The 12799-nt window shown below is 25.1% G+C and overlaps 1 protein-coding gene across 3 annotated transcripts in view; it reads right to left on the bottom strand.

Annotated features, from left to right (window-relative positions):
- Window positions 1-660: 660 nt before the first annotated feature.
- The window catches only part of LOC107168715 (scavenger receptor class B member 1-like), a 44910-nt gene continuing 32771 nt past the window's right edge, over window positions 661-12799 (bottom strand). For all 3 annotated transcript variants that reach the window (XM_015518219.2, XM_015518218.2, XM_089216844.1), the window contains exons 4-11: window positions 10707-10870; window positions 7176-7317; window positions 5490-5690; window positions 4333-4570; window positions 4102-4260; window positions 2428-2546; window positions 2201-2326; window positions 661-1056 (exon numbers count right to left, since the gene is read on the bottom strand). In XM_015518219.2, coding sequence (XP_015373705.1) covers window positions 853-1056; window positions 2201-2326; window positions 2428-2546; window positions 4102-4260; window positions 4333-4570; window positions 5490-5690; window positions 7176-7317; window positions 10707-10870 — 1353 coding nt within the window. In that variant the 3' untranslated portion in view covers window positions 661-852. The remainder of the gene's footprint in view (window positions 1057-2200; window positions 2327-2427; window positions 2547-4101; window positions 4261-4332; window positions 4571-5489; window positions 5691-7175; window positions 7318-10706; window positions 10871-12799) is intronic.

Here is a 12799-nt window from a genome sequence, read left to right as displayed (position 1 = left end):
AAAAATTTTTTTTTTTTAATTTTTTTTAAATTTATTTTTTATACGTCGTAGATTTTCTCTTGTAAGACCGTTTGGGTTTCAGTTGAGGAGCTGAGAAATTGGACTCTTGAGCGTTGTCAATACCAGGCAAAGATACCCAAGTACGGTCTTTTATTTTTCATCGTCGAGACTTAATACCATATTGTAACGCTGTTTGAAAGTAAACGTTTATGCGTGCTAAGCGCGCCACTTCATACGTTTAGGAATACACACTCTGGAGAGGCATTCAAAAAAATTCAATTTTTAGATTTTTCCCTTTAGTTACACTATAAAATCTACCTTTGTGCCAAATTTCATGTTTCTATCTATACGGGAAGTGTCTTATAATTTTGATGATCAGTGAGTGAGTGAGTGAGTGAGTAACAATATTGCAAATTTTGAAATCCTGCCATTTTGAAATGGCACAATATTAAGGGCTCATTTTCTTACAGCGTCCTAAGCTACTAGAGGTTAATCTGTGTTTTAAATTTCAAAAGTTTATTTTAAGAGGAAACAGAAATATATGGGTTAGAAAAAAAGTGCGAATTGGTTCGTGTAAAGATACACTGGCATTGCTGTAACTGCCGTGCGCTCAGATATACATAATATACCTATGCTATACTATTTTATTAACATACAATATTTAGTTTGTGGTGAAAAATAGATGATTTTTATTAGGTATAACAAAATATCAGAACATATTTATAAGTAAACATGTTTGACAAATAAAATACGATGAACATAAAATGATAAGAAATACAATTTAAATACTTAAAACTATGTGTATAAATAAATTTTGACATTTTTTTCATTGATAGGTATCTACAAAATGTATTAGCTAATTGACGGCAAGAGATCCAAAGAACTATATGAGTATAGTGGTTTTTTATAACCAAATATTGCATCAAATATCGTTTTGCCGATCATTGCCAAACCGGTTATCATCATGATGATGCTCCCGACCGATTGTGTGTACGGCAAAACAATAACAGTAAAATACATTAGAGTTGTTATGTACCAAGGTAAACCCACTTGATTCTGAAAAATAATAATTTTTATTCTCGTGAGTTGTGTATAATTGTAGGTACTTGCAGTATTATAATAACATTCCAATAGTAATTTAAACATATTTAAACCAGCTTAATTTAAAAAAATAGAAATATAGGTAATGATTAGGTGTAGAAAATAAACAAGTGCATTAAATAAAAAAGAAATTAAGAAATAACAATTTGGTTTATTTAGAACTGATGAATATAATTTCATGATTGTATTTCCATATTATATTTCTTAAACATAAATTAATATTAGAATTAGTAGGTATTGTTTTCTCAATTTTCCTGAATACTAGGTAATTAAGTACTAGAAAATACGAAAAAATAAACTGTTAAGACTTTAAGACTTAAAGATTATTATGTATTTATATTTTAAAAAGGAACTAAATTCATTGACCTCAAATACTACAAAAAAATAAAAACCCAAAAGATCATGATTAAATAATACGTAAAAAGTATACTTACATAAATTATGCAAATATAATTTTTTATTTATTTTTTTTTAAATGTAACTTATCTCTTCAGCGTAAAAGAAACATCAGAATAGTGCGTAAAATTGGTATATTTATGTATTAAATGCAACAGAATAATTAAAATATAAAAGTAATATTATAACAAATTAAATTTTGGTATTTCAATAATGAGATATAAAAATTATATTTTAATTATTTACAGTTTATGGAATTTGATGTAGGTACCAACAGGTTCATACAAAATATAACTGAGTAATGTAATATGAATAATATTAATTTATTTCCAAAACAAAAATTACTATAATGTTATGAGGTGTTTCAATTACAACGGAGATCAATGTGAGTAGATACATTGATTTATTTATTACTACATTTTATATTACAACATATTTTAATAAAAATAGTTTTTGAAGCCACCAGAAAAATAATAAAAATATTAATATGTTGGTATCCCTATTCCCTAACATTGTGTGACTAAAATTTGAAATTTATCGACTTATTGCAATACAGAACTTAGGTACCTGACGGCTAACATGTTACTATAAAAATTATTACCAATGGGTATATCTAGTAAAATCTATTTATGACATTTATGTGTTATTTTAAAGCACAGATATTATGATATTTTTACATAGTTACCTATATTAGATTACTTACATATTCTGCCCAAAACATTGGTATTGTCATATTACTGAATTTGTCAAGGTTTGAAAATCCACTCGTGGGATGCATGACTAGATTGCTCTGGCTACGAGCTCTACTTTCCACTGGAACCCCTGTTAACTATTTTAAATATATTTTATACTTGTACTTTTGTACTTAGGTCTAAATATAATATACATTTATATAAAAGTAATTTATTAAGTCTAGATTTCGGTACATACTGGTTCAACGATTAAGTACGAGCCATGTTTTTCTTCAGTAGGTTTTAATCCTGATATTGATTTCACTAGTGCTTGATCACCATTGAGGAAATGAGGAAATGAGGCTGCAATAGGGAAATCTGTAAAGATAAAAACAATTCTATGTTTTTTACAAACATTTGTGATTTTTAAATATGATGTAATCGTATTGTTATTTTATTGAAACTGTAGTTTTAAAACTATTAGTCTTTAACAAATTGTATTTTAAAATTATAATTTTATTTGTAAAGTTTAATTTACTAAATATACAAAATATAAAAATTTAGATTAAATTAATCGATTTTAAGTTAGATAGATAGAATTAGTTTTAATAAAAATAATTTAAAACTATTAAAGAATATTACTGACTTATTAACGTAAAAATATATATAGCATGGTGTATCAACTAAGTCATGAAATATGAATTAAAATTCCTATAGGTACTTCATATATCATTATTGCATTATTCATGAATATTAAAAAATGGAACAATATACGTATTAAAAATTAAAATTAGTACCTCTCACTCTCACTCTAGTCGCTATTATATTAAAAATATGAATGAACAATTAAAAAAAATATATATCTTTAAATTTATAAATGTATTATTCAATTTAATTTTAAACAATTATTTGTGTAAATAGTAAGAATATTTTGTGAGCCAATGAATGTCATTATATTTAAATAATTTTTGTTTTAACCTTTAAATCGTTTTAGTAGGTATTTATATTTAAATAAAAATGTATTTGATCAATGTATGGTATGATTATTTTAAAACTTACTCACCCTTTTTAAAACAATAAAACATGAAAATATTACATAATACTTTAAAAATTAGCAATTATATTGCTTTAGAGAACGATAAATGTCAATTATTGTGACATATCGTTAAAATCATTTTTCAAATAATAAAAAAAAAAATTAATTCAATACTATACCCTCACAAACAACGTTACAGTGTCAACATTTATAATTTTTAAATTTACGTCTTTCTACTAAACACTATTATCCACACCTATTGATTAATTTATGTAATAAGTATGCAGTGTATTCTAAAAATGAAAGCCAGTGAAATTATAAACACTAAATCGATGCCTATATAATGATATGATGAAAATTATTAATACCGAATATTTATACAAATTATAATTATTGTTTAGTTTATCATTATACATAGTATTATATACTCTAAATATTCAACTATATATATATATAATAGTAAAAAATTAATTGTTAAGGCTCACATGCTCACATGGCGTTATGTTTTATTCAATAAGATTTTTCGTGTCGAAACTAAACCGTGAATAATGTTGCTGGGCTCCAGATGGATGAATTCATTCGCTATTTAGATACTACAAATTAAAATTATAACTTACTTGATTAGGTCTAAATCAAGCTGTGCAGTTAAGTTCCAAATTTTTTTTTAAAAATGGCTTATAAAAATAAATATTTATAACTATTTTAATTTATATCTTAGGTATTTCTAATCTTTAACTATTTTAAAGCTTGATTCGAACATTTAAAATTAAACATTTTAACATTTTAACATTTAAAATATTTCAATCATTTAACGTAAAATTTAATATGGCATGAGAATCTATCATTTTATATTTATTGTTTAGTTTTAATATAATATTTTAATTTTCAATTACATACCATAATAACACGGTGATACGTCAGAAAGCCCAGAAAGGAGAGGAGTTGATTTAGGATTATGAAAACAGTCTTCTAAGCTTGGATCGGTTTGTGGATGAGAAAATACATTCTTTGGAAGAATAAACTTGTACATTGTCATTCCCGATTTGGTCACCTCATCTTAAAAAAATATAAGTGTTGAAGTTAAAACTATTGATTTCAAATAAATCTGTTGAGATTATCAGCACGCACTTTTGTATTTTAGTGGTGTCACTCGGCACATAGTTTTTCTTAAATACTTCAATGTGTCATTTTTTGAAACAAACTGATGGTACGTAACACCTTCAGTAGAACCCTGTACACTATCACACTTTGAATCCTCCCAAATTCCAAGATTAGGTTTACCATGGTACTTATCTACCGTGAAGAACCTTCGTCCGTTTTCTGGACCCATGAATACAGTAACTTCATCCGTGAACTTGTTATAAATCTGAAAACATTGAATATTTTAGGTATATAAATTTTTACTTATTATAAGGATATTAAAGCTTAAAAAAATAAGAAATTCTGCATACCACCAAATATTTTGAACGTTTCTAAGACATTACTTTTATTTGTTTATATACCATAATAAATGTAATTATTAAACATAAGTTGTTGTTACCTAGTATAAGATAGAAAAAAAGTTGAGCGTAAATCCACAATAATTTTTTATGAGCATCTGGAGTTAAAATTTTGATAAATTCATCAAAATTATAAAAATTGCCAAATTCAGCTAGAGTTGGAAATTTATAAGAATATTTCTATCTATAATTTATACCTAAGCCTTGAAATTTTAATAAAATTAGGGTATAATAAAGGTTTTCTAAGAAGTTTTTGACTAGTCAATAAATATTAAAAACCCATAGGCAGTGTTTATTTTTAAAAAGTATTCAAAGTTTAGATGTTGATAAAACTTATCGAAATCTCGATCTTAAAATTCACTGTAATTAAAAATTAAAAAATGTTAAATTTTTATAGTTAAGGATTGAAAATTGAAAACAAGATTTCTCTTAAACATTTCATATTGTAACCAAAAAATCTGAAAAATATGTAAACACAGTTATTTTTTACAAATATTTTAAGTTAAAATTTGGACTAAATTGAACTTTAAAAACAAGAATAACAATTTTTTTGTAATTTAAAAATATTATATTTGTGGGTACTTGAAACTTTTAGAGTATAATTTTACTATATTATATTCAAATTATTATTATATTATAATATTATTATTATTGAATTCAAATTCAACACATCTATTTTCTACAATGTTTCTCTAGTCTCTAGACAGTCAAGACACTTAATGTACAGTAAAGCTTTTTCCGTTTACCCGCATTTTTATTATTTTTAAACGTTGATAAATTAATTACCTGGTATAATATACCCATGTTTTCTTCAGGAACTAAACCAGGCATCATAGATTTTGCTTTTTGAACTAAGGGATCAGTTAAGTTCCATAAACAATCATTAATAGATGTTTTAATAAACATTTTTGTACCCAACATTTCCATCATTAATTTGAAACCATACCTCGTGAAATAAGAAGCATCCCATAAATATGATGCCATCCCCTGTGTAAAAATAATAAAATAAAAATGAATATTTGGTAACAGCTATGTTGTAATTAATAGTTTTTTTGTACGTCACAATTAAAATTAATTTTTTTGTTAATTTACTATTGATTTATCTACGTATTATACTACTGCAGTAGTATAATATAAGTAGATTATATTAAGTATCCTTTAATCAACTTCCCTTATGAGTTATGAATGTTATTAACTTTATCATGTTCAAATGCAAACATTTTCTTTAAAAAAGTATAGTTTTCAAAACTATTCATTAAGTCTTAGATGAGTTAATATTTTAAGCAAAATAATTTTAACTTTTATTTGATAATTATATAACACCTATTTTAAACTCAAAATGTTTTTAAAATATTATTAAATGTAATTCAAGGTATAAGAACTTTCAGATTAAATAATAAAAGAATTTATATTTGCCTGTAATTATTAAAATTATGCTCGTATACCTATGTATTTAATGCATAATTGTATCAAATTAGTTTAACTAATTAATAAACTTTTCTATTTTCATATTTTTAAAAACTTAAAAATACAAATCATTCGAACTTTAAATTTTAAAATTCATTATTCATGTCAATTAAAATAAAAAAGAGAAATAGAATCATCATTATAATACTAATATAAACATTACATTTTAGAATAAATCAAAACGCTCTAAGACTTCTCTCTAAAATTAAAATTATGACTCATTAAGGTTTCTTACAGAAGAATATTATTGGCTCGGAGATCCAAGGTTTTTGTAATTTCGAAATAGAATACTAACTTAAAAGTCATTTATACACTTTTTCAAATCACTGATAGAAAATTTATCAATTTTTTAGATTTTAAAGTGTATTATTTGTGTAATTGATAGAATATAAAATATTTGAATTATATTTTTATTTTCACACTAAAAAATAATTAAGAATTAAATTACAAAAAAAGTATTCGTTTTTTGGATTTTAAAATAACATAGTAGGTAGGTATGTCAACGAATCATTCAAATTAATAAATATAAAAAAGTTAGGATTTTTAAAAATAATTAATTAAATTAAATTTTCGTTTAATCTGGTTCAAAACTAAAAAAAAAAATAATAATATTACAAAAATACGAGTAATTTATTTTATTTTTTATCAATTATAAAAAACTAATTTGATCCCTATTATAATGTCGACAATCCACGCATTAATATTAGGCAGTTGATACTCTGATATAACTATGTTGAGCTGTAATTTTGTAATTTCTGAACTGAAAATATCATAATAAGTATTTATAATAAACCATGTTCATGTTAATGTTTTTTAGTTTTTCTTTTCTTTTATGATTTACAAGGAATTTTTCCTGTAAACCGTGTTTATTGATGATTATACGAAGCTTCACATTTCACAACCTATGTAATTAATTAACTGTAATATGCTATGTAGACAATGGTGTTCATCGCTTTCATTAAAATAGTATTAATATTATGCACGTAATCAATTTTCATTACGTACCAATGCGGCAAAATTGGGTAGTATTAAATTAGCGTCCAAACTGATATTTGTCATTTCTGGCAAGAACACGGCTGTTCTCGTGGCTACATAAGTCATTGTGCCGTTGTCGTTGAATCTAACATCACTGTGTCGTAATAATTCTCTGAAAGCAAATCACATAAAAATATATCCTGTAAACGTCTATGTATAAATAATAAACTAGCAACAAATCATTTTTAGATAGGAATATACATTAAACGGTTACGTGTATGAGCACACGTAAGATTGTATAATAATGTTGTTAACACTTATCGGAAATCAAAATATTCCACTTCAACATATACCTAATTAATGCAACAACAATTTAAATGATTGTTATTCTTGTGAAGATGATTATATTGTGTGCAATAAATTATATAAAAATGGCATACAAGGAACTTGGCCATTGACGTTTAAAAATAAATAAACCAACAACCACGAACATAATTTATTTCGAAAAATTTTTTAAAATTAATTAATTATTTGTTAGATCTCGTACATTACGTGTGTAACTAAAAATGTATATACACGCATGACAAATCCTACTATCTAGTACATAATAACCAACGTAACAATATTATTTAAATTTCTCAGGCTTATAGAATATGAATTAATCAATAGAAAATATTTTAAATCTGCATAACATTTATAGGTACTATACTTTAAATATGTGTTATCCATAAAAATATATTTAATTTAGTACCAGGTACTAAGAACCTGTATATTAACAACATAATAAATTATATATATAGATATAACCATACGCAGTAATGACTATAATGTAATTCAATGAGGTTCTCAATAAAAAATTTAAATAATCCTACCGAAAACACTTATTTTTGAGTATCAAAATGTATTCGTAGTTATACCTATTTATGAACAAATGTATTACCAGCAGGACACAAAAAATGAAAATTTAGTATTTTTACAAGTTCTATACGGTAATCATCCAATTGATAAATTATAAAATATATAGGTGCTTGTTACCTATTGTTAAATACTTAAATCTATAAATTATACTATAATAAGCATTAGCCGTATATGTAGGTATTCCTCATTAAGTTGTAGAAAATATGTATTTTGGTGAAATACCCAAACATACATTATTTGAATTTAAAGCTAGGTTTAGAAAACATTTATTATATAATTTAGGTATGACCAAAAGTATAATGATAATACATTTTAAATAATTTAAAAAAGATATACAGGGTGATTTACCAAGTATTCTCAACTAAATTTTCCCTTTTGATAATGAATTTATTTAAATTCTGATTTTTAGAATTGTTAAATAGACTTAGACAATTTTTACAAACTCTTGAAATGTTTTGTATTATCTATAGAAGTGTTCTGTGGTGATAAAAACTTATGTTTTTCAAAAGACGTTTTTTAACGTACATTTTTGAGTGTACATTTTTTCGAAAATTCTGATATACCTAATTCAAAATTTGAATGAGTTGTTTATAAGCTATTAAATTATTTGTACTAAGGATGATAGTCTTTAAAAATGGTTTAGAAAAAATATAAAATATAGTAATACAAGAAATAGTATTTATTATAATTGTGCCATTATTATCATTGTTGTTGATATATTAATATTAATGAATACAATGTTTAAATTAATATAGATCCCATATCTTACTAACAATATAAACTCACTACCCATGTCCTTAGAACACAGAGTTAAATATCTCAAAAACTACTTCTACGAATTTTGATTCGGCACATCGAAATTTATTAGAAAATTATCCACTCCATAACTTACAGCTGAAAAGAGGAGTTTTTATAAGAAATTTATATTTCCACTGCAGTACTGTACACTTGAGTAATATTATAAATCTCGAAAATTTGAAGTTCAGAAATATAGGTATTTTTAAAATTCCAAAAATCAGATTTTGTATAACTGTATTATTTAAGAAAAATGGGGCTGAGTATGCTAGGCGAATCATCCTGTATAATGAATTGAATTAGTTTTTAAATTATTTAAGTTCTTAGTTGATAATAATTATTAGTATATAAGAATAGTAATTAATATATAAGTTAAAACAATCATACACAAGACTAGGTTAAGGTGTTGAGGTATACGATATATTACTACACACAACATACACATATTAAGACGGATAGAACGGTTCATCGGTGATCGTTTATATGACCACTGTAGAACAAAATGGTAATTATGTATTTATATTATTTTAATTGTGTTTGTTTTGTTTTATTAGTGCATGGCGGAAGTAATCGAAGTAGGTTTAGGTACGAGATTAAGTAATATACTATATATAAATTAATACACGTATATGTATACCTATAGGTAACCGTTAACTAATAATTGATTTCGGCCATTAGAAAATATACAATAAAGATGAATAAAACCAGAAAACATCTCAACCACTTACAAACAATAATAAATTATTGCAAAAACAAACGGTTTATGGTCAAAAAATCATTTTTATACTATTAAAATCCTAGATGTGGGTATTGTTATTTGTTTACCAATATAAGCTTACAGTTTTAACGTTGTTCAAGGGCTTCAAGACAATAAATGAATAATAAAACTGTTCAAAGGAGTTATTATTTGTTTTCAAACCTACGATGAATAAATACTAATAAAAATAAAAATATAATATACAATATTATTCAGTATTTACTAAATACGTTCAATGACAGAGTGTATCCGTGTAGGTACAAGTAATCAGTACTGTCAAGTACTCAGTGCCAATAAAACCTGTACGGCTACACCAATAGGCTATAGGTACCTATGTCTATTTGGCTTTGAATGTTATCATTGCATTGTCTCTTCGTAGGTGAAACGTTACGACTTAAAAACGTATGTAATAATTCTTAACATTTGTTTTACTATCAATTGTTATTTGTTTAATATATCGTCGGTAGACACCTGCGGTAGGTACATACTATATATCATTATTATTAATATTCTACCTGCTCATCCACTGCATAATAGGTATCATTGTTGTTAAAATGTATATGTATAAAAATTATTAATTTTTAATAGTTAAAATGTCATTATAGATATTTAGACAAACAAATCAGTTAAACGTCGAAAATCATGTAAGTTAATTAATTTGTTAAGTGATCACTGGTCAATGCACTACGCCACATTGGTTCGAAGTCATAATATAATTGATTCTTTGATAGTTATTACTAGTATGACTTATTGATTAACAATTTTTTTTTCAGCAAATTGTATGATTGTTGTTTTTAAGAATCAATTTAAATAAAAAGCCATACCCATACACTCAAATCAAGAAAATCATATTAATTTATAAGACAATGCGTAATATTTGGTCTTGTTATTTTTGACACTTCAATATCCATGTACAATAAATATGACACAAGTTATAGTATTTGTCAATATTTTATTAAATGATATCAAAACAATGAAGTTTATTTTGAAAATTACAAATTTGTTTCTTTCCTAGTTTTAAAAAATATGTGCAATTTTTGTTGCTATTTGATATTAAATTCAATGATTTTCTAATAGATATTGTTGCTCACCTGAATACTATAGGACCGATTTCATTTAACTCCAGTTTACTATCGATTCCGTTCTCGAACCGTTCACTGTTAGTTACGTTAAATAGGTACACTCTAAGCAAAACCTCATCAGGAGGATTCTTCCACCATTCGTATGCTGGTAGACCACGAACCATTTTCAGTCTCTAAGAAATGAAAAATAAAATACAGTATTATTTTCACCAATAATATATCTATGTACTATGTGTATAAGTATAACTTTTAAGTTTAGAGTTAAGTTTTAAGTTTACAGCTTACACTAACCCTATTAATAATATAATAATATTTTTAATTATTTATTATAATAGAATATATAAAAGACCCCTAAATAAAACTAAAATCAAAACTAAATCGTAAAAAATAATAACTTCATTGTAACCATATAATTACCAACAACTATTATTTTGTAAATTATTTTATGTGCTTCTTAGTTTCTTGAAAATATTATCACTACCAATAATCATTTTTTAGTATTTAAAGTAGTAAACTCAAATCGTTATGTAATATTATTATAATGACGTACTTAAAATAAATAAAACTCGATCGAATGAGTTTCGGAATCAATTTTAGGGTATTGATATGTCAATCTGTGCGCAATTATTGTCCTTGGAAAAACTTATATCGAAGGCTTAGGTAAATGTTTTGAATTCCTATAGGATAAACTGATGACGAATGAATGACATAATTTGAACGAGTTAATTGAAGGTAATCATTATAATTAAATTTGACACGAAATGTCTTTTAATGTAAAGTTTGGCAAGTTCGTTGACTTTTGGTATAGGTATGCGTACAGATCGTGATATGCGGTATAGTGATATATTATCATCACGAACTTAAGACTGGCAGCAAATTATTTATATAACAAAAAAAAAAAATGTAATTTGGTTTAACTTAATGTATTATAATATTATACTACAGTAAAATGATTAACAAATGGTTGTTATACGTCATTAACTAAGGTGTAGGATTTATATTTTATACACCATTTGTCCATTATAGGTGTTGTCTCATAATAGGTACCTAGTTACATAAGACAATAAAACGTACATTTTGTCAATGAATTTTATGATTTATTGACAGACGTATACAATTTATAATAGTAAGAGTATACAATTTAATAGAACAAACATCATTCAAAAATAATTAAAAAAAAAAAAAAGCCCCAAATCAAAATTAATAAGATTGCCTATTATGTATTACATATGTAGGTACACTATATATTTAGTATAATACAGCATGTACAATATAAACGAACTTAATGTTGCTATGTATAGTAAAGATATGTTTATCATTAAAAGAAGTTGCACAATAGTACATTAAATATATATATATATCGTTATAACAACTGACTAATATTCCAGTTTAGCTGATCTAATATAGCTAAAGTTGGAGTTGTACTGTTGTAGTATATATTAATTTTATAAGTGATATTATGTATAGCAAAGTAGTAAAATAGTAAAAGGTAATAGTATCGGTGATGGTGTAGTTGTATTATAATAATATAATACTAGTAATGAATTAACAAGACGCCTGTGGGCAATACAGGTTTTCTTTTGATGATATATATACGAAATAAAGAAGAAAAATATTCGGTTATTTTGATGACATCTTCGACGGATTAACGTTGGGCTGTTAACATATTTTAAGCTTTATCGACTGTTGTAACGTTATATATAAATGAATATTTTGTTACGGTGTGATTCACATAGGACGTGTATCACATTATAGTGCAAGCTATATATTCTAGACACGCCACGCTGTCTGCTGCACATTCTGCAGCAGTGGACACCAGCTGGGTTGGATTTTCGTATGAAACAACTATATAGTAATATTCATAGCGGTATAGTGGTAGTGTTTGTATTATATATATATATAGTAAATAATATAAATATCACACTGATTAGGAACCTACACGTCTTTAATCTCTTATGGGCGTATACTCCTTGAATATTAAATTAATGCATGTCCATTAAAATAGTGAAAACGATCGTCCAAAGAACTAATAACAAGAAAATATTGTTAACTGTCGTGATTCTAAAGAAAAAAAAGCAGACTGCTTAATTAAATGCATGATA

This window comes from Diuraphis noxia, unplaced genomic scaffold (assembly GCF_037042655.1).
Source record: "Diuraphis noxia isolate RWA-SAM2 unplaced genomic scaffold, SU_Dnox_SAM2 contig0001, whole genome shotgun sequence".
Lineage (NCBI taxonomy): Eukaryota > Metazoa > Arthropoda > Insecta > Hemiptera > Aphididae > Diuraphis > Diuraphis noxia.
Note: the sequence above shows the minus strand (reverse complement) of the source record. Positions and strands in the feature narration are given on the sequence as shown.